At 43.6% G+C, this 23,714-nt stretch overlaps 1 protein-coding gene across 2 annotated transcripts; it reads right to left on the bottom strand.

Moving 5' to 3' along the window:
- Positions 1–481: 481 nt before the first annotated feature.
- On the bottom strand, positions 482–23,714 carry PHLDA1 (pleckstrin homology like domain family A member 1). Of its 2 annotated transcripts, XM_044280428.1 has the most exons (3): positions 23,565–23,714; positions 21,456–22,020; positions 482–1,662 (listed from the first exon to the last, which is right to left on the bottom strand). In XM_044280428.1, the coding sequence occupies exon 2, from the start codon at positions 21,928–21,930 to the stop codon at positions 21,484–21,486; it is 447 nt and encodes a 148-aa protein (XP_044136363.1). In that variant the 5' UTR covers positions 21,931–22,020; positions 23,565–23,714; the 3' UTR covers positions 482–1,662; positions 21,456–21,483. The 2 variants fall into 2 exon arrangements, with proteins under 2 accessions (XP_044136363.1, XP_044136362.1); XM_044280427.1 differs by lacking the exon at positions 23,565–23,714 and having other exon boundaries at positions 21,456–22,104.

Genomic DNA, 23,714 nt, shown 5'->3' with positions numbered 1-23,714 from the left:
CCGAAGCCGATTCACTCATCCCTACTTATAATCTATCTCATTCATTATGGTTTTCCAATTTGTCCGTAACAAATGTTGGATGTTTGTGATTTTGCGATAAGTTGTCCAGAAAAAAGAAAAATTCCGGTTGGCAACACTATGCCCTGCATACCAGCGCAAGTGCAAAAGCTCTGCTGTCAGTTCCTGAGCAGCGAATGTTCATGCACCGCTACCTGGAAGTGTAGCAACACATGCACCGTCACTGGTCCTGTATCGGCAGCAGAGCCTCTGTGCTTGTGCCGCCACTCGAAGTAGTGGGGGCAGGCGCAAGATTGTCAGGGCCAGGCAAGATGTCCAGCCCTGTCAGTCAGGTGTCAAGGGAGATGTTAAGCAGTGGGGACAACCCCTCGCAGGTGAAGAACTCTATTTGATGAATGAATCGATTTGTACAAGGATGCCTAAAGGCTTCTAATACATCATATCGGCTTTTTGTTATGCATCACTACCTTCAATAGCCTTTGTTGCAATATCATGCTTCTTAAATGTTCTCAAACTTATCAAGAAATGTGTTAAGCTGGCTCATTAATGTTGGCCAAACCAGCTGATTTGGGCAGCATAAAATGAGTATGGGGGCCACCTGACTCTCCCCCGATGGGAGATGTCATAGGAGATAAGGACTGTTGGATTTCAACTGCCTAAAGGTGGATTTACATGGCCCAATTGTCAAGCAAATTATTGAGAGTGACCATTCTTGCAAACATTTGTTCCCAACAATCTGCCCATCTTAATGTACCCCAAAGGACATGTGGCTTTTGGGCCTCCTCCATGTAGCTCCTTAGCTGCTGGCACCTTCAGAGAGTACTATGCACTACAAGCACGAGGAACAGTAATTGGAACAACCTGTATATATAGCAGGTTTATAACAGATCATTCCTGTCTCTTCTTCTGAACCAACGTTCAGGTTTTATTTTATTGTGAGGATCCCCAATGTCAAATTTACCAAGACTGGCGAGAAACATACATGGATTACTCGCCCGTGAAGTTCTCTTATCCTTTATAGAGCTGATAGAAGATGCATTCTGGCTACAAATATACAGCGTCTGAACATTGCAAATCCAGCTGACAACACGAAAAGAGAAAACATCAGATGGGAATTATCGGCCTGACCAAACAGAACCGTCAGATTCTATTATTTGATTTTCATCTTCTTCTGTCTTTCAGGTTTATTCAGCTGAAAAAAAAAATATTTCATATGATTTAATTTCAGGTGTAAATCCTAGTAGAAAAATGCCTGTGTCCTCCATGGTAAGGAAAACCAAAGAAATACAACCTATCGTGTGCTTAGGTGAAGCATTTTAGCGCCTTCAGAATGGAGAAGCCAAGCGAGACGTGGAGCGGAATACACATCATTACAATGAGCTGTTCGCCTTATACAGTCATGTTTGGCACATAGCAAAAAAGGAAGAAATAAATAGAATACAGTAAAATGAATGTACATTATGTCCGCACATATTTTCCATTTCTAGCGTACATCCTATGGTCCATAGATAAGTGCAGACATTCCTGCATGTCTTCAGCTGCAGCATATGTCATTAGGCCAGCACAGTCATAGATAAATTCTTGAATGTATTAGGAGAGGTGAGCAAAAGACTTGTACCCAGTAAAGTGCGTCCTCAATTCAACCTGTAAAACAGCAGTAGACAGTCCATTAGTGACATATACAGACACTGCAACATCCATAGACCTCACAATAAATGTTACTATGCTACATAACATCTAGTGGTGTGAATAATCAAGAGGCTCCATAGTAAATACTTTTCAAAAGCACTTTTCTTAACCACATCCATTACCAGCAAGAAAATGCTGAAGCTAATTTAAAGCACATAATAAATAAGAAGAAGAACTAGAGGTTAGAAGGGTAGGCAGACTCTCTTAGGCTCTGTTCACATCACACTTGGAGCCTATCGTCAGAAGTATACCAAACACAAATCTTAGGACACTGGAGCTTGTGGTGGTGGAGCACGGGGGGCAACAGCAGAACAAGGAGGCTAGGAACACGCAAGCTTTTGTCCCCTTGTCACCTCCTCCTTGTTGGCTGCCATTGCCCATCCATCTCCACCCCCAATCCCTCCAGCTATCAGAACTGTGCTGCCAGGGGAAGTCTAGTGAATAAAAAAAGTACATATATAAGCAGTTACCGTATATGGACAGCGCTACCCTGATGGCCCAAATTATGTCACTAACCATATATGGTGACTGTCAGGAGCTTCCTCAGGGCAGTTTCTAGACCAGGTATCAAGCACTCTGAATCCTGATTTGGGGACTCCTACCGCTCTAAAGATAAGAGAGTTGGGGTACTCCCGCGTGAAGATGGGAATTGTGGCATCTTCAAATACTCAACTCCTTTGCCCAGAAGATTGGCTATGTTCTCGGCTTGCCAGCTCAGTACAAGGAGAACAGGGGGGAAACTTTCAATGGGGATAGCATAGCAGCCTTTCTGCTCCAGGTGATGGGGCAGCGCACTTGGGAGTGTATTGCACTTTCTACCATGCAGGGCCTTTTGGTTGAAAGGGAGGAGAACCTCTTGACCCTCTAGAGACAGCTCTAAGCCCAGGGAAGCTCCACAGATAACTGTCCATGTATGACTAGAGCTTCTGGAGGCATGTGTTGAAGGTATAAGCCATCATGGCATTTGTTATAAATTTGCATTTTTTACAGGACTCTGTGGAATGGAATAGCACAGTTGAGTACACAATTCCATGCCTTTTTTTTGCAATATACTGATGTACACTGGACAGTTGGAGGTCAATAGGACACTGTTTTGGAATAGAAGCTATTGTATGTACAGACGTGGACAAAATTGTTGGTACCCTTTGGTCAATGAAAGAAAAAGTCACAATGGTCACAGAAATAACTTTAATCTGACAAAAGTAATAATAAATTAAAATTCTATAAATGTTAACCAATGAAAGTCAGACATTGTTTTTCAACCATGCTTCAACAGAATTATGTAAAAAAATAAACTCATGAAACAGGCATGGACAAAAATGATGGTACCCCTAGAAAACACAGAACATAATGTGACCAAAGGGACATGTTAATTCAAGGTGTGTCCACTAATTAGCATCACAGGTGTCTACAACCTTGTAATCAGCCATTGGGCCTATATATATGGCTCCAGGTAATCACTGTGTTGTTTGGTGATATGGTGTGTACCACACTCGACATGGACCAGAGGAAGCAAAGGAAAGAGCTGTCTCAAGAGATCAGAAAGAAAATTATAGACAAGCATGTTAAAGGTAAAGGCTATAAGACCATCTCCAAGCAACTAGATGTTCCTGTGAGTACAGTTGCACATATTATTCATAAGTTTAAGATCCATGGGACTGTAGCCAACCTCCCTGGACGTGGCCGCAGGAGGAAAATTGATGACAAATCTAAGAGACGGATAATCCGAATGGTAACAAAAGAGCCTAGAAAGACTTCTAAAGAGATTCAAGGTGAACTTCATGCTCAAGGAACATCAGTGTCAGATCGCACCATCCGTCGTTGTTTGAGCCAAAGTGGACTACATGGGAGACGACCAAGGAGGACACCATTGTTGAAAACGAATCATAAAAAAGCAAGACTGGAATATGCCAAACTACATGTTGACAAGCCACAAAGCTTCTGGGAGAATGTCCTGTGGACAGATGAGACAAAAATCGAAGTTTTTGCCAAGGCACATCAGCTGTATGTTCACAGACGAAAAAATGAAGCATATCAAGAAAAGAACACTGTCCCTACTGTGAAACATGGAGGAGGCTCTGTTATGTTCTGGGGCTGCTTTGCTGCGTCTGGCACAGGGTGTCTTGAATCTGTGCAGGGTACAATGAAATCTCAAGACTATCAAGGAATTCTAGAGAGAAATGTACTAGCCAGTGTCAGAAAGCTTGGTCTCAGTCGCAGGTCATGGGTCTTGCAACAGGACAATGACCCAAAACACACCGCTAAAAACACCCAAGAATGGCTAAGAGGAAAAAATTGGACTATTCTAAAGTGGCCTTCTATGAGCCCTGACCTCAATCCTATTGAGCATCTTTGGAAGGAGCTGAAACATGCAGTCTGGAAAAGGCACCCTTCAAACCGGACACAACTGGAGCAGTTTGCTCATGAGGAGTGGGCCAAAATACCTGCTGAGAGGTGCAGATGTCTCATTGACAGTTACAGGAAGCGTTTGATTGCAGTGATTGCCTCAAAAGGTTGCGCAACAAAATATTAAGTTAGGGGTACCATCATTTTTGTCCATGCCTGTTTCATGAGTTTATTTTTTTACATAATTCTGTTGAAGCATGGTTGAAAAACAATGTCTGACTTTCATTGGTTAACATTTATAGAATTTTAATTTATTATTACTTTTGTCAGATTAAAGTTATTTCTGTGACCATTGTGACTTTTTCTTTCATTGACCAAAGGGTACCAACAATTTTGTCCACGTCTGTATATTGTGAACTTTGCTAGCGTATACACTAAATGCAGAACAAAAATGTGATGATAACAGGCCCTTAAAGTGGTCATCTCATGATAACCCAAAGTCCTGAAAGGATGTTAATAGCTGCTTAAATGTAATTTACAGTGTTTGTGACATAAAACAAATACAGTTTTCATATTTTTTGTTTCCATGCTGCTAATCTATGCTACTGGGAGTGGTCACTGGGCTTCATGTCCCCTTCTGGCAGCTGACAACATATCCCCCTTACTACTTTCTCTGCAGGAGGAGTCTTCTCAGCTATACTGTCACGCTCATATAACATTACCATATAACGGAATCAAAACAGGAGTGTTCAGCCTGAAATACGTGTTCTATGTAAACCCAGACAATGGTATCCTCTGTTGCCACAGGATATTTATAGAGATCTCAAAATCCCCTGCACTCATATGTGTTCAAAGATAAGAATCTGATCAGCTGCTCTCACCACTAGGGGGAGCTTACTAATCGTGGATGTATACAGCTCTCTTTGAATTCAGTATGAAATGGACATTCACTAGCTCCTGTGCTCTACCTAGTGATGTCCTGAAAACAGAGCTCTGACCCTGATAGAGATATATTAATCAGCACAGAATGAATAAAAAGATGATAGGCACAGTCGGAATAGGGTTCCTTGGGCCCATCAGAGGAAATTATTCTCTAGACCTAACCCCCTATCTTAGCATTAACGTCTAACAGATTTTGAGTCAAGGTCATAGTGGCTCAACCAGCCTAAAATTATGGTCCAGGTGCACACTCCACGACACACCCACCGTTGACCGAGTAATTTAGAAATGTATAAATTGGTGGGCACTCTGCTATCTGGTGTTGCAAAGATTGATCAAATGTATATTTATAAACAAATATTTATTATCAAACAATAAAATAGACAAAAAATATAAATAAATTGTAAAATAGAAAGTAAAAAATATAGCAGATAAAAATAATTTCAAATATTTCACATCTATATCATAATTAGCTGAACATGTAGGTTAGTTCACAGTCTCACAGCATACCAGCTGCTACCGTGAGACCTAACCTACATGTTCAGCTAATTATAATATAGATGTGAAATATTTGAAATTATTTTTATCTGCTATATTTTTTACTTTCAATTTTTAGTCTATATTACTGTTTGATAATACATATTTGTTTATAAATACGCATTTGATCAATCTGTGCAACACCAGATAGCACAGTGCCCTCCAATTTATACATGTCTAATAGATTTTGACGCTAAGAAATAGACTCTATGTATTGTATTCATAAGTCGGCACTCTGGTGATGGTGTCTAGGAGAGGCACTCCGTATATACTCCAATACTTTCTCCCCTACTATACAATGTGACAATAAAGAACGCCATTACTGCAATGAGAAGGGAGTGCCAGCCTTTTCTTCACAAGAAATAGCCCTAGTGACAAATTACTGACTCCAAAGGCAGCCAAATAGAGTTTTTCCTCTGGACCTTTGGGGCCCACTATGGTAGGTATTAGAGCCTGGGCCCTGGGTACCAGCTACTCTGGTGGGCCAGTCCTACAGTGATGATAGCAACACTTTACAATTTAGGAGGAGTAGAACAATTATAGAATACAAAATACTTTATCAGTTAGAACTGTCTCTCTGGGATTGGAGAACATGATTTATATTTACGTTTGGTCCTTCTCAAATACCTATTTCAGTATTTCACCAGTATTTCATCATCATTTTATGTTTGCCAGCTTCCAGGGACACTGCTGGTCAAGCATTAAACATACGTCTACATTTGACCCTAGCATTTCCAAGACCAGAATACAAATTGCTGATGTCGTAAAAAGTATTCAGTTTGAGTTAATTTATTATCAGTCTCTTGAGCCGGAAATAGCCTTGCGAAATAGAATCAAAAATAAGGCATTTGTAGCACATTTGCCACCTATACTAGAAGGAATGCAGCACTGCATCTGTGGAGCAAATTAATAACATTTAGCAGAATATTTCCCCTATACGCAAATAATAAATGCTTGTGCACAATCTGTGAATTCTTCTGGTTCAACAATCTACAGCTCAGCAGAATTCACCTATTCCTTCAGAATCTGAATTACCAGAACTCATAATAAAGAATATTTGTTTGTAGAAACTTCTATAAAATCAAAGCAATATGCCACAACAGCTATTATAATCTTGACGCTTCAGTACGTAGTCCTTGTATTTAAAGCGATTTTTCCAAGGCTTACTGATGACCAATCTGCTTGGTACATCATCAGTAACTGATCGGTGGGGATGAGAAGGCAGCGGGTCTTGCAGTAGCGCCGCAGCCTTCTCTCAGCTCACCAAACACAGTGGCGTACACTGTATAGTGGCTGTGCTTGGTATCGCAGCCAAGGGTGGACTGGCAACTTAAAGTGACCCTGGAAAAAAAAAGTGGCCCCATGTTGTAGGCGGGTCTAAAATGACAGAAGGCAGAGCAACACAAGTAGACAGGGACACAAAGTAGGAAACACCAGCCATACCAAAGTGCGGCACAAAATACCGCCCCAGCAGAACCAAATACCATAGTCCCACACAAAATACTGCCGCTCCCGCTGCAGTACTGCACTGTGCCACTGCCCTGAGGATGGCCATACAGTAAAAATCAGGAGGGTCGCTGGCCTGGTGCATAAGTACCTGATGCCCGTAGCATTAATTAATGATGAGATCATCAGATTGTTATATACCTGGTCAGCGGCCGTCTGCTCAGGCAGCCCATCGGGAAATTTCCCTGTAGGGCGTATGATCAGTCCACCCCTGACTGCAGCTCAGCCCCATTCACTTTAATGGGGCTGAGCTGTGCCTAGGCCATGTGACCGATAAACACATCACATGACCTAGGGTAAGCTGCGAGAAGGCCACAGCACTACTGCAAGCGCTGAAGCCTTCTCAAACAGCTGATCAATGGGGGTCCCAGGTGTCGGACCCCCACCAATCTAGTGGATAGGTCATCAGTATAAAAAAGTTGGAAAACCCCTTTAAAAACACTAATGATGCCACCATACATGATGTTAAAAAAATATATCATCTACAGTTTATGCTATCTATATATTGCAAACATGAAGCATTATTATGGATAGTGGTTGAGACTAGGGTTGCACCGGGTATCGAATTATCGATACCCAATCGATACTTTTGTACCGGTATCGTTAACGGGATTTGCCTTTTACCGATACTAAACTGCGCTACTGAGCAGCCTAGTATCACAGAACATGGAGCGCGCTGCTCTCAGCACGTGCCATGTTCTCCTCAGCAGCACAGGAGAGAAGGAAGAAGTCTCTCCCTCCCCACTGTGCCGCCGCTGCCAATGAGGGAAGAGATCAGAGGAGGAGGGGCTGTGGCCACTGCGCCACCAATGATGATAATTAAACCATTAATACAAATACAGGAGGCGGGTGCTGGCTGCAGAATCACATAGCCGGCACCCGACCTCTATGACAGGGCAGCACCTGAGGGGTTAACTGCTGCTGATCGCAGATTCCTGTCATAGAGTTCGGGTGCCGCCTATGTGATTCCGCCTCCTGTATCTGTATTAAACGTTAATTATCTTCATTGGTGGTGCAGTGCGCCGCCCCAACCCTCCAGTATTAAATCATTGGTGGCAGTGACCACAGGGTCCCCTCCTTCCCCCCTTTTCATTGGTGGCAGTGGCAGTTGTTATCAGAGCCCCAGCAGTGTAATTGTGGGGCTCAGATCGGTTACCATGGCAGCCAGGACACTACTGAAGCCATGGTAATCTCCCTGCTGCTGTGTGCACAAACCACAGGGCAGCAGGGAGAGTGTGAGGTCCTATTCACCCTAATAGAGATCTATTAGGGGGAATGGGACAAGGGATTAAAATATCCCAGGTTCTAGCCCCTAAGGGGGAAATTGTTATTAAATAAAAAGTTTAAAAATAAAAAGTTTAAAAAACCACCAAAATATAAAGTGTAAATCATCTCCTTTCCCAATTTTACATATAAAATATATAAACAATAAATTAATAAACATATCACATATTGCCATGCCTGAAAAAGTTCAAACTATTAAAATATAAAAAACATATCTCCTATGCGGTGAACGCCATAACAGAAATATTTTTTTTGTCACCTTGTCCCCCCAAAAAATAGGATCGGACTGTTCTATTATGGGCCGGACGTTCCATAAAATGCGGAATGCACGCTGCTTTTTTGGTGTTTTATTTTTTTCGCATGGTATCGAGTATCGCAATACTTTTTTGTGGTATAAAAATCAAATCAAAATTTCGGTATCGTGATGACCGTACGGAGACTAGAATTAGAACTAGCCTGTCTCTCTTCCTGCCATATAGACAGCAGCGGTGAGCAGGAAGAGAGAAGGGAGACGGCACACTCACACTGCGCGCAGCGTCTCCTCATACAAACGTGCGTTTCTGTCGCGCGTTTTTATGCGCGTTTTTTGCAATAGTACGCGCGTTTGTGTGATTGACTGCAGTGTTGTCCAATGAGTCTATGGCCAAAACGCGCGACAAACGCCCCAAAAAAAGCTCAAGAACTTGTTTATGCGTCGGGCGTTTTACAGCGCGTTCAAACGCGCTGTAAAACGCTCACGTGTGAACCAGGGCCATAGGGAAGCATTGGTTTTCACGTGTTGAGCGTTTTACAGCGCGTGTGAACTTAGGGTTATACTATATTATTGAACAAAATGGTACAGTATGCTAAACTGAGAAACAGATACCTGATGGAAAAAATCCTAAATATGTGTGAACAGAGCCTAACAATGATATAACTCAGACTGAGGAGGTTCCCATAGAAGATTACTGGAAATACACTCTGCTCTTAGCCTGCATTTGGGATTTATTTAGTTTGAAGGCAAATAACCTCCCACAGTCTGACAGATTCATATTTCTTTTATCCATCCAATTAGGTTAGAAAATATTGAAGAAAAGAAATACATTTGAGGTTTCGGTAAACGGAGAAGCACATATATTAGGAAATTAGCTTCTTGATCTGCGGTCTGAGATTAAAATAAAAAATTACGGGTATGTGTTCATTTCCAGTAATCACCAGAGATGTTCCCTAATACTGGCTAATACTAGTGGCTTATCTCTCAAACATGTGCATAATTTATCTGAAGAAATCGTTATTAAACTATCAAAGCAATTTTCTCTTTAGGAAGCTCTGTAGTATCTAGAACAGTATTGTGGGATATAGCATGGCATTAATATTGAGGCCTTCTCCACCATAACATATAGTAAGGACTTGTAGATTAAAGGGAAGAATCTGATTAGCTGCCGTCACCACTAGGGGGAGCTTACTAATCGTGGATGTATACAGCTCTCTTTGAATGAGTATGAGATGGACATTCACTAGCTCCTGCGCTCTACCTAGTGATGTCCTGAAAACAGAGCTCTGACCCTGAGAGAGATGAATGAGATTCCAAAGGCAGCCAAATAGGGGTTTTCTTCAGAATATTTGGGGCCCACCAGACCACCAGAGGGTCCACTGCTACACTGATGGCCCAATCTGACACGGCCGATTGAAGAATAGTAGAACAATTATAGAATTCACAGGTATGTGTTCATTTCCAGTAATCACCAGAGATGTTCCCTAATACTAGTGACTTATCTGTCATTTATCATTTATCTGAAGAAATCGTTATTAAACTATCAAAACAATTTTCTCTTTAGGAAGCTCTGTAGTATCTAGAACACTATTGTGGGATATAGCATGGCATTAATATTGAGGCCTTCTCCACCATAACATATAGATGGAAGGACTTGTAGATTAAAGGGGTTGTCCAGCATTTATTAAACCATGGCCTATTCTCACTAGCTGATCGGCGGGGGTCAGACACTCCGCATCCCTGTAGCTCCTTCCTCGGAGGAAGGAGCCAGAATAACCCAGCACTGTTAACCTTGTAGTGGGTGGTCACTGCAGCACTGCTCCACTGACTTCATATGCTTCATTCAGAAACATTTTATTATCCTATCTATTTAAGGCCTCATGCACACGACCGTTGTTTTGTATTCTGTGTCCGTTGTGCCGTTTTCCGTGATTTTCTGCGGACCCATTGACTTTCAATGGGTCAGTTGAAAACTCGGCTAATGCACCGTTTGTCATCCGCGTCCGTGATCCGTGGCTCCAGTCCGTCAAAAAAATATAACCTGTCCTATTATTTTCGCGGAAAACGGTTCGCGGACCCATTCAAGTCCGCTAAAAAAAAACGCTAAAAAACACGGAGGCTCACAAGATTGTCATCCGCGTCCGTTTTTTTCCTATAATTTGCATGGTAAACCTGTCTTAGATTTTGTCTGGTGATCCTCCAAAAATAAAGGAAGACACACGGAAACAAAAACGAAAACGGATCACGAAACAACGGAAGCCTATTTTGCGGAACGGAACACAACAACGGTCGTGTGCATGAGGCCTAAGGCAGATCAGTCAGCAGCATATATCAGAGTATACTCCTGTTATGTAAACTGCAATGGTAAAGTTTACTATAGCAAACTTGATTACCACCAAATTTATCAGAGAATCAAAGTCTTACAGCTCTTCCAGTAAGGACTCATGCACACGACCGTTGTTGTTTTGCGGTCCGTTTTTCACGGATCCGTTGTTCCTTATCTGAGTTTTTTTTTTCTCTGATTTAAGGCCTCTTCCGTTCCGTTATTCCACAAAACATATCCGTATGGTTTCCATATGCGATCCGTTTTTTGCGGATCGGAAACAGTAACTTATTAATCACCAAACACATGAGCAATATGGGCTGGGCATAGCATTTCTACAGTATGGATCCGCAAAATACAGATGAAATGCGGATGTGTTCCGTGTGTGTTCCCCATTTTTTGTGGACCCATTAACTTGAATGGGGCCTCGGACTGTGATTTGCGGTCAATAACAGGACATGCACTACTTTTTTGCGGAATGGAAATATGGAAACGGAATGCACACGGAGTACCTTCCGTTGTTTTTGCGGACCCATTCAAGTGAATGGTTCCACATACGGTCCGCACAAAAAACGGATCGGAAGCGGAAGGAAAATACGTTTGTGTGCATGAACCCTAATTGTGATGAAACCTTTCCTCTAGGCATGAAAATGTCAAGATTAGTGATTTTGTGGGTCCTTTATTAAGACGGGCGTTTTAGATGCTGGTCTTAATCCCCCTGCACTGGCGCTTGATGTGCCTAAGTTATGTAAAAGCGCCGGCCTCTACATAAATTAGGCACATACCCTGCCAATGGCCTTAAATCTATGCCAGCTCCCTTGCTAGCGTAGATTTAGATAATTTTCTATGTCAAAAACTGGCGTAAACAATGATAAATGAGATGTGCCTGCTGGCCTGCCCTCTTCATGGCCCAAGCCACGCCATTTTATAGAACTTGCATACATTGCGTGGGAAGGGGAAGAAGTCACAGATTTGCCACAAATCACTTTTGCGCCAAAATCTGTGCCAAATATACGCCAAAAGGGGGTGAATATTTGGTCATAAATGACCCCATTCGTAGCTAAACAGACACATGAATTTGGCCCAAGGGCATATGTACCACAGGGAAATCCTATGCAACTGCTATGAAGTTCCAGCAGAGAGGAGGCAAGCCTAGAATAGCCCCATTCATAAGGGTACATTCACACGACTGAAAAACTGCCGCTCATAACCATTGTAGTCTAAGGCCCCTTGCAGACGAGCGTGACCGGATTAGGTCCGGATGCGTTCCGGGTGCATTGCGGCAAACCCGCGCAAGTAGGTAAGCAATTGCAGTCTGTTTTGACTGAGATTGCGTTCCGTTGTTCAGTTTTTATTGCGTTCCGTTGTTCAGTTTTTATCACTGAAGTTCAGGTTTGGGTTCAAGGTTGTGTAGATGTAATTATTTTCCCTTATAACATAGTTATAAGGGAAAATAATAGCATTCTTAAATACAGAATGCTTAGTACAAGGTCAATTAAGGGTTAAAAAAAAATAAAAAAATTAACTCACCTCCTCCAATTGATCGTGTAGCTGCCAGTCTCCTGTTCTTTCTTCAGGACCTGTCAAAGGACCTGTGGTGACGTCACTGAGCTCATCACATGGTCCAATCACATGTGACGTCACCACAGGTCCTTTAGCCTGCAGCTCATGATTAAAGAAGTAAGAAGAGATCGGCAACTACGCGATCAAGAGGATGAGGTGAGTTAATTTAATTTTTATTTTTTAACCATCAATTGAGCTTCTACTAAGCATTCTGCATTAAAGAATGCTATTATTTTCCCTTATAACCATGTTATAAGGGAAAATAATACAGTGAATAGACTGTCACCTAGAACCCATGCGTGAAAATCGCACAGCATCCGCACTTGCTTGCGGAAGCTTGCGATTTTCATGCAACCCCATTCACTTCTATGGGGCCTGCGTTGCGTGATAAACGCACAATATAGAACATGCTCATTTTCACGCAACGCACAAGTGATGCGTGAAAATCACCACTCATGTGAACAGACCCATAGAAATGAATCGGTCCGGATTCAGTGCGGGTGCAATGCTTTCACCTCACGCATTGCACCCACATGGAAATCTCGCCTGTGTGAAAGGGGCCTAAGGTTCTGTTCATACCCCTTTTTTTTAACTGGCCGTGAATAAAGAGAAAGACCGTCAAAAAATGGACTGTCTGTTTTCATGGACTGACAGCCCCCATAGAATTCAAAGGGGCTGTTTTTAATTTTTCAGAAAGGCAAAGAGACCGTTAAAAATGGACCATTTTGCAGTTTTTAACTGCCTTTTGTGAGAATGTACCCTAAGCTGTGCAGGGACCCCCTCTCTACAAAGCATACTACATTAGCAAACATGGCTGTGGGACTTCAGCCCAAAGATCATGTAAGACTACATTCACGCGACCGTAGTGTTTTGTGGAACCACAAAACACGGATACTATCCGTTTGCGTTACGCAATTTGTGAATCGCACATGACCGCCGCTATCATAGAAAATGCCTATTCTTGTCTGCAATTGCGGACAAGAATAGGACCTGCTCTATATTTTTGCGAGGCCGAGGAACGGAATCTTTTGCGGCCCCATTGAAATAAATGGGTCCACATACGGTCGTGTAGCATCAAGTCCACCTGCTAAAGGTGGTTAGTGGTGCAGAGGTTTTTAATCTTTGCCATGGGGGTCCTTGTCCCCGGATTCATTACCTTCACTAAGTGCTGCTTGCTACAGTGAAATATTCCTGTAGTATTTCCAACATGCATATGAACCAGTCCTAGAAATGAAGGTATACGGTACATGCCGGGAAATCCGACAATACAAGGCATTGTATAACTTTCCAGGGAAGCTGTCACCAACTACCTGTAAGTCCAGGTGTGCGCTTGTCAGCAAATTGTTACGCTCTCCGTCCCATCCATGCCTCCAATACTGAGAAAAAAGGCTCTTAATTAGGGCCCATTTAAAAGACCGTGAGCCGTCTGTGTCCACAATATACAGGTACTGGCGGTCTGAATTCTGTATCAAGGATGCAGTCCCATTGACTTGAATAGGTCAGCAATCGGCAAGATAAGGAGCGATGCAGATCCGAGGCATGGATTGGAAGCCCACGGAAGCGCTCAGAAGCGCTTCCGTGGGCTTTGTTGTCCATGTCCTCCGCACAGCAAAAGATAGGACATGTCCTATCCTTTGCCATATATTGCAAACCCATTCAAGTCAATGGCCGCAATACGGGATTAACGCGGCCGGTGCCTGTGCATTGAGAACTGCAATTTGCGGTCGGCAGCAAAGGCATGGAAGGCTTACATTCATGTGAATGAGCCCTAATATGCAGATTAGCGTTACCGTTGCACAGAGGCTTCGCTCATTTTGCTTGCTTTGACTGACAGAGCCGGGCAATGTAGACATACTCTCGCCAGGCCCTAATGTCTTTTCAGCACAAGAGCAGTACCTCGCTGGAGATGGAATCTGTCTGCACATCTCCAACCATATACTGCATGGGCGTCAAATGTGCTGCCGCGTGAGCCAGGCGTGAGCATGTCTAAACTGCCCAGCAACGGGGTCACACCCAGCAAGCAAAATGAGCAGAGCCCCGGGTGCAACAAGGTGCCAGGGCAACTCCCTCGTTGCACCAAGGGGCAAATCTGCACATAATTAAAAGCCTTATTTCTCAGAACTAGGGGCACGGATAAGGATGGGACAAAGAGCAATACAATATGCTGAACATACAGCTGGTTTTACTTAGGGGGCATTCACATCCCTGTTTTGTTTTCCGATCTTCTGATCCGTCAAGAAGAACATTATTTTCAGCATCAGTCGTGCTCAGTTTACACTAAAAATAACTGATCCGTCAGTTCCATCTGTTATGGCTACTTTCACACTAGCGGTTTTTGCGGATCCGTCATGGATCTGCAAAAACTCTTCCGTTACAATAATACAACCGCATGCATCCGTCATGAACGGATCCGGTTGTATTATGTCTTCTATAGCCATGACGGATGCGTCATGAACACCATTGAAAGTCGTGGGGGGCGGATCCGCTGCTTGCTGGGTTATTCTGTCTGCGATGGGAGCGCAACCAAACTGAATGGATTGCATTTTGCTACATTCTGTTTCATTCAGTTCAGTTTTGTCCCCATTGACAATGAATGGGGACAAAACGGAAGCGTATTCATCCGTCATAGGATCTCAATAGCGGAATTGAAAACGCTAGTGTGAAAGTAGCCTAGGATGGCTATTTCTCCTGTCTAAAATAACAGATCTCTAACGGAACTGACAAAAACAAATGCAAACTGACCATACGTGATACTCAAAAAAAAAAAAAAAATTCGGATCAGAAGAACGAAAAACAAAATGGTGACGTGAATGCTCCCTTACAGGTATGTGGTGACAGATTCCCTTTAAATTAGAGGAAAGAATAGCTACACTTCATGTAATCTAGCCTAATCGCCAGTGATGTCATCATTACATTGTGACATGACCCAAACATCATCTGCACTTTGTGTTTGAAGGCTAACATAAAACATAGCTAATATGTAACAAACAGCACGATGCCGGTAAAAATAGCATGTACTCCGGCAGCTGTTTACGACTTCCGATATCACAGAGGATAAAGAAGGAAAGTATCAAGTGAATCATTCCGCCACTCCTCTGTTTTACAATGCAAAGCATTCATGTAGCAACACTCAGCAACACATACCAGAGAACAAACATAAAGCATGCACGTAAAAAGCGTATGGGCAAAATCTAGAAGAATAGCATAGTCACGAAATACACCAGAATGCCAACAATCAAGGTTCCTATTCATTCTTCATGCAATTGAGGCTACTTTCACATTAGCGTTTTCAATTCCGCTATTGAAGCGGATGAAAGCGCTTCAGTTTTGTCCCCATTCATTGTCAATGGGGACAAAACTGAATGAAACGGAGTGCGCCGAAATGCATTCCGTTCCGTTTGGTTGCGTCCCCATCGCGGACAGAATAACGCTGCAAGCAGCGTTTTTGTGTCTGCGATGTGGTGCGGAGCAAGACGGATCCGTCCTGACACACAATGTAAGTCAATGGTGCCGCATGCGTTTTCTCTGACACAATAGAAAACGGATCTGTCGCCCACTGACTTTCAATGGCTATACAAGACATAATACAACCGGATCCGTTCATGACGGATGCATGCGGTTGTATTATTGTAACCGAAGCGTTTCTGCCGGATCCACAAAAAACGCTAGTATGAAAGTAGCCTAATGTTACTACAGGGATGGGCACAATTCTTGCAGACTTTAAGAATTAGTTAGACCATTAGGGCTTATGTACACTACCGTAGTTTCGGTCTGCATCCACTCCACGCTTTTTGTGGATCGGATGCGGACTCTCAACTCAACGGGGCTGCAAAAGATGTGGAAAAGATGTGGACAGTACACCAGTGTGCTCTCCGCATCTGCACATCTGTTCTGCGGCCCCAGAAAAACATAAAATATGTCCTATTCTTGCCCGTTTTGTGGGCAAAGAAAGGACATTTTTACAGAAGTTAAAGGGAGCCTGTCACCGCCATATGACCTGTAGCACAGCCTGTCACTTACATTGTCCTGTAGCACACCTATACATTAATGTAATGGGACCTTTGTTATTTTCTTTAGATGTTTATTTCATATGCAAATGAGCACTTACAAGTGCCCGGGGCGGCGATCACTATGTAGGAGCCCAGGCCCATGGTTACTCCTCCCCAGCCTCTGCCTTTGCCCGTCCTCCTATTCCCTTGCGTCATCCCTAGGTCCCGCCGAGATCTTGTGCCTGCGCACAGCTTCACTGGGCTGAGGCATGCACACTGCGATTCCCATTGTGGGCACAGAATCTCGGCCGGACCTAGGGATGTTACAAGGGAATAAGAGGGCGGGCAAAGGCAGAGGCTGGGGAGGAGTAACCATGGGCCTGGGCTCCTACACAGTGAACGCCGCCCCTGGGCACTGGCGGGTGCTCATTTGCATATATGAATTAAACGTCGTTTTTCCTGCGAGTCTAAAGAAAATAACAAAGGTCCCATTACATTCATGTATAGGTGTGCTACAGGACAATGTAAGTGCTGTATATGGTCATATGGCGGTGACAGGCTCCCTTATGGCTTTCACTCGTCTGGGATCCATGTTTTGCGGACCACTTAGTGCTGTGTGCATAAGCCCTTAAAGGGAACCTGTCACCGGGATTTTGTGTATAGAGCTGAGGACATGGGTTGCTAGCACATCCGCAATACCCAGTCCCCATAGCTCTATGTGCTTTTATTGTGTAAAAACACTGATTTGATACATATGCAAATTAACCTGAGATGAGTCCTGTCCCTGACTCATCTCACATACAGGACTCATCTCAGGTTAATTTGCATATGTATCAAATCGTTTTTTTGACACAATAAAAGAACACAGAGCTATGGGGACTGGGTATTGCGGATGTGCTAGCGGCCATCTAGCAACCCATGTCCCCAGCTCTATAGACAAAATCCCGGTGACAGGTTCCCTTTAAGATTTGATTCTGTTAGGGTGATGACACACACATTTTTGTGGCAGTTTATGGGGCCAAAGCCAGAAGTGGTTTGGAAGGGAATGAGAAATAAAAAGGAAGGAATTCGACTTCTCCATCCTGCTGGATCCACTTCTGGCTTCGGGTCAAAAAACTGCCACAAAAAGCTGTGTTTGACTCCACCCGTGGTTTTGTCTGAGAAAACTCCAGAGAAAAACAACACACCCAGAACATGCTGCTATTAAAAAAAATACACCAAGAGACAAAAAAGTCCCTAAAAACCACTACAAAAAACAGAGTTTGGCCTCTTTCACACGGTTAGTATTCGGTCAGTATTTTGCATCAGTCTTTGTAAAAAATAAATAAAAAAAAGTGCATGATTACCTTTTTTCTGTGATATATTTTATTTTATTTTTTATCAGTGTTTGTAAGCCAAAACCAGGAGTGAAACCGAAAGATATAAATAATAGAAATATTTGTGCCTCTTCTGGGTTTTGGACCCAGTCCTGGTTTTGGTTTACATATACTGACCAAATACTAACGCAAACATTGGCCAAATACTGACCATGTGGAAGAGGCCTTTGTAGGATGTTTTAGAATTTCGTAGTGGCCAGCATTTATCACTGCCCAAAAAAAATGTGACATAAAAAAATAATAATAATCTAATGTGAAATCACTCTGGGTCTTCTGGAATCATTCACAGACATCATCAGTACAGGCAAAAGGGCTAGTTAGGTAGTGTCACACATTCGTTTAAAGCCTCCTGCACACAACCGTATGTATTTTGCGGTCAAAAATTGGCAAAAAATACGGATGACATCCGTGTGCATTCCGTATTTTGCAAATTGGAACAGCTGGCCCCTAATAGAACAGTACTTACTATGCTTGTCCGTTATGCGGACAATAATAGGACAAGTTCTATCTTTTAGCAGAACGGATATACGGAAATACGGAAACGGAATGCACACAGAGTATCTTCTATTTTTTTTGTGGACCCTTGAAATGAATGGTTCCGTATATGGTCCGCAAAAAAAAAGGAACGGACACGGAAAGAAAATAAGTTCATGTCAAGAGGCCTAATTGATCCAGCAGGGAGTTTACGGAATCTGACCTAGCCAGATACAGCTGTTCACTGCCGGACCCCAATGACTTTAATAGGGTCCGGCCGCTTAATGGCAGTGCCGGTTTTCGGGCGGACATAAAACGCACCAGTTGCACATTTGTAGATGCATTAGCTACCTGGCTCTTGACATTTCTACAGCTCTAGCTCAAGTGCCAACTCAGCAAAGACACGGATAGAACTGGTCATATTTAAAAAATAATTACTAAATGATACTGCTGAATAAAAGCCTCAAGTCACTCGGAAACGCTAAACCCCATTAGAAGGTTCTGTAGGTCATGTATAAAATGTGGTACCAGGAAAGTTCTGCAGTGAAGGTAGAAGTGACACATACAGACACGATTCTCAAGAAGACATCTTTCCATACTTCCTATGAGGTCATATGGACATCATAGAAGCAGGTCTCCTTGGAATGAAAGAAAGGATATTGATTGGGCAGACTCACCATGGTTGCCCATTTGCTTGAATGGTGCCCTATAGCACTACATTTCCCTTGCAGCACCCACAACTTAGCCCTGATATCCAATGACTGCTGGCTCAGGGTTGAGCACTTTAAATCATTTTTAGGGTCTGATGTAGCAATAACACTATTTAGACATGACCCCTTTGTGTTTCTGGATAATCTGTAAGGGTTCCAATTCTATCCACTAATGGAGAATATTAGGCTATAGTTTTGAGGATCAGAATGTTCCTCTTGCAGGTGAGCAATAAAACCTTACATTAGGCTCTATTCACACGACTATTTTTGGTCCACATCCAATCCGCAGTTTTTGTGGATAGCATGAGGACCCATTCATTTCAATGGGTCCGCCCAAAAAAAAAGCAGACAGCACACCGTTCTATGTCCGTTCGGTAGCCCTACAAAAAAGATAGAACATATCCTATTCTTTTCAGTTTACGGACAAGGATAGGCATTGTTACAATGGATCCTCAAAATAAAAGGATGCAACACGGATGTCACACGGACATCATCCGTATTTTTTGGGGACCGCAAAATACATACGGTCGTGTGAATGCGCCCTAAGGACTCATTCAGACTACCATATCCATTTTTGCGGTCTGCAATTTGTGGACCTGCAAAACACAGACAACGGCCATATGGATTACGCATTTTGCAGAACGGAACAGCTGGCCCATAATAGAACAGTCCTATCCTTCTCCGTAATGTGGACAATAAGGCCTCATGCACACGACTGTTGTTTTGGTCTGCATTCGAGCCGCCATTATTGCGGCTCGGATGCGGACCCATTCACTTCAATGGGGCCGCAAAAGATGCAGACAGCACTCCGTGTGCTGTCCACATTTGTTGCACCGTTCCGTGGCCCCACAAACAAAATATAACCTGTCCTATTCTTGTCCGTTTTTGCGGACAAGAATAGGCATGTCTACAATGGGCCGCCCGTTCCATTTTTTGCAGCCCCCATTGAAGTGAATGGTTCCGCATATGGCCCACAAAAGAAAACGGACAGGGACACAAAATACGTTTGTGTGTATGAGCCCTAAGGCCGAATTCACACCACGGCTTGTTCTACTCCTCCGTTAGAAGAGGAAAATAACGAAAGTGCCGCATGAGGCACACAACTGACCCGAACAAAGCCAAATAGATCCCATTGACTATAAAAAGGTCCGTTCGGTTTTATGTTTTTTTTTTAGCACATAAAATTCTCCTCCATGTAGGACGTGTCTTCTGCTGTTTTTGATGGCATCTGCCACACAGGCCCTGAATGGAGCCTCATTGCAGATGTGAACAAGCCCTAAGCCACATATACAATAGCATCCCATGTAATCTTTGATCAGAAGTGAAATGAAGCATGGCTTCCTTGCTATGGCAGGGTTATTCTTAGTACTGTGCAGATGTGTGACGCCCCACAGGCAGGACAAGATGACAGGACTAGCAAAGCATGAGTATCATTAGGAAGAAAGCACAGTACCACTTATGCAGGTGCAGCCGCCAGAGGGACATAGTAAGAGAAGACGTCAACTACTGTCACTGTTTGTGCTAAACCTAGGGGGACTTTATTAAAGGGGTCTTACAGAGGCCTTGCTGACGTTTCTAATATTTGGACCTCTTGAGCACACTTACACACCCTCAACTGCATTCTCTCCAAGTACATCAGCACTTCTTGTAGAGCGGTGCTGGTCCTAGCTCCTAGACCCAAAATAGGACTTTCCCAGGACATGTCAGTACATGTTACAACGTTAAGACACCCTTCCAGGTCATAAACGGTATCACGTTCTTCTGAGAGTATGTCATCTCTGCAAATTTTATCTCAAACTTGAATATTCAAGAAGCATATGATAAAAAAGCATCTAACCTACAGCAAAGTGTGTGTAAGGCTACTTTCACATTCCGGTATTGAGATCCATCAGAGGACCTTAATACTGGAATTGAACAGATCCGTTTGGATTTTACACATCAGGATGCATCCGTTCCGAAAGTCAATGGGTAACGTATCCGGTTTTCTAGGCTCCTAAAAAAACTGATCTCTCACCATTGACTTACATTGTTTTCAGTGACGGATCCGTTTTTATCACCAGACACAAAACCGCAGCTTGCAGCGGTCACAAAACGCAATGCTGCTGGAACGGACGACATCCTGATGCATCCTAAACGGATCTCTTTCCATTCAGAATGCATGAGAGCTAAACAGATCCTCTGCCGGATCTCAATACCGTAAAACAACAACCCAAGTGTGAAAGTAGCAAGTTCTCCCCTAAATACTGCCAACAGCCAGTCCTACAGAACATGCCCAGAAGCCATCAGGTTTACAGTTTTAGAAGTTCTCATAGACTACGCATCTAATCTATTCTAGCAATACTCTGTCCATCAGAGAAGACTTTATTAGAACACAGGTAGACAACAAAGATGGGTGGGCGCCGTCTTTGGTCTCCTGGGAGGACCAGCACTGAGTGCCCCTTCCAGTACCTGGAATCAGACGGAGTGCAGCTGAGGGCTATGCAGAGTTGGAGGTGCTCCTGATGCGGTGGCCATGCTGCTGGACCAGGTGCTGCTGCTTCTGCCTGGTGGACTTGACAGCCAGAATAGCCTGTCTGTTCTTATACTGCACCATCTGCAATGTGATCTCTGCATTCCAGCCCTCGTCCTGTGGACACCTGAAATCAATCTCCCGGCCCTCTGCCATGACCACTGTGAAGTAGACGTATTTGCCCTTCCTCTCCACACAGTCCACCGTCTTCATGTTGGAGAAATGCAGCTCCTTGATCCTGGCGGGCTCGGCTGGAGAGCCAGGCTGCTGCTGCTGCTCCAGATGTTTGGGGGGGATGAGCAGAAGACCTTCCTCGGTCAGCAGGCACCTCTTCTTCTTCCACAGCTGCAGCAAGCCATCGCTCCTCTTCTCCAGAAGTCCTTCCTTCACCACCTTACAGCTGCTCTCCAACATGCTACTTACTGATGGACCCAAGTGCCAACGGTGAAGCCCTGGATGGGTACAGGAGGACTTGAGCAGGGCGATCCAAAGCGAGAGCAGACTCTGGAAAGGAATCATTAACAGTGAGGCATAGCAATGTGCCAGGCAGACAGCAACACTGTGGGCAGAGTGTGACGGCAGCAGCTGCAGCGCTCCGCTTCTGCTGCCGGTGGTTTCCCACAACATGGCGTTTTCCAGAGGTTACAGGTGGGCGCCACCTGCTGGACGACAGGCCTCATTACAGCTTTTGTCATTTCATACAGCTCTTTATGGAGTTCACACTTGGTCAGTCATTTCCATCAGGTGCACATCTTTCCATTATACCTTATGTCTGAGCAGGCTTCACTACTGCTTTTGGCTCACAGTAACTGATGGAAAGAACTGAAGTGTGAACTCAGCCCTACCCTTCACACCTAAAGGTGTGTTTGTCAGGTAAAGAATGGGGACAATGCTATCCATTGAGTTCACCCCTCTTCCTGCCAGCCATTACTAACATTATAATAAGATAGACTTTGGCTTTACGTTTCTTTAGATAAGCGTCCCTGCATTTTATGTGAAAACCATGCAGACGGTATACAATGCTGTGCGAACTACAACATAAGATGGCTGCAATGGCTGCTGGGTAATGACATACTCTCAGGCAATCTCCCAGCAATATGCATATGACCCTCTCCGGCACATAAAGTTTCACGTACACGATTCCCACGCCCACCTTTATGGGTCTGCTTTATAGCTTGCCCAATATCCAGCCAATTCATATTTCATGCCCAGGAAAGTTCATGGATTTATTACAGACTAACAAAATCTGGCACAATCCGGCAAGACTTCAGGGCAGAGAAGACCACCAGCCCAAACCTTGGTAGATGTCTTCAGATGTCTGTTATTAGAGGTGAGCAGATCAATTCTACACGGGTCAAATGTGTCACCAATTCCCCAAAAGGTTTGAATTTCAGAAAATCCGAAACCTCTGTGATTCGTCCCACACACAAATCCCTCACAACGGTGGCCACCATATTACAGATCAGAAGACCGAGGAGGCATCTGCCACAAAAAATGGTTATTTTTGGGCTATTTTATTTAAATCTGACAGGCTGTTGTTACCTCAGTCTACCATCCGTTTACCCATCGCCTTATATGTCGCTGTCACTTTGACATTACTAATGCTGTCTTGGCGTTCTAGGACTGTAGCCAACCGCTGTCAAGTTCTCGAAGACCTCAGTGTCATACACAACTTTTCAGGGCAGTTGGAGAACTTTCGATTCAGGATGAATCTCAGACTCAATTGAATCTGAACACCAATTTCACCGGATCGGACCCAAAACTAATTTTGGGACATTCGTTCAGCCCTGTCTGTTATGGTCCTGAATATACAGATAACAACGAACTACAGATGTAGTAGAGCTGAGTTTGTAAACTCACTACGGGATCACACTCTATGGTCTGCACGTTATTACAATGTCAGCACGCAATACAATTCAGTTTAACCCCTTGATAACTCTACACTGCACTGGATGGACGTTAACCGAGAGCTACATTAAGTACATCGAGTTTCTTGGGAGGATGGTATGCTATTAAATAACATTCCAGAGAATAGACGTGGTACTTACTTGGCAGTGATGTGCGATGCCCCACCAGGCGGATATATAAAAGAAATCCTGTGGTAAATAATAGACAGGCTTGTAACAGGGAGCGCAGCTCTATCCTGTGTGACTGCAACAGCTGCAGCCTCCAGCTTTCCCTGGAAAATGTTCCCCTCT

This window comes from Bufo gargarizans, chromosome 2 (assembly GCF_014858855.1).
Source record: "Bufo gargarizans isolate SCDJY-AF-19 chromosome 2, ASM1485885v1, whole genome shotgun sequence".
NCBI lineage: Eukaryota > Metazoa > Chordata > Amphibia > Anura > Bufonidae > Bufo > Bufo gargarizans.
Note: the sequence above shows the minus strand (reverse complement) of the source record. Positions and strands in the feature narration are given on the sequence as shown.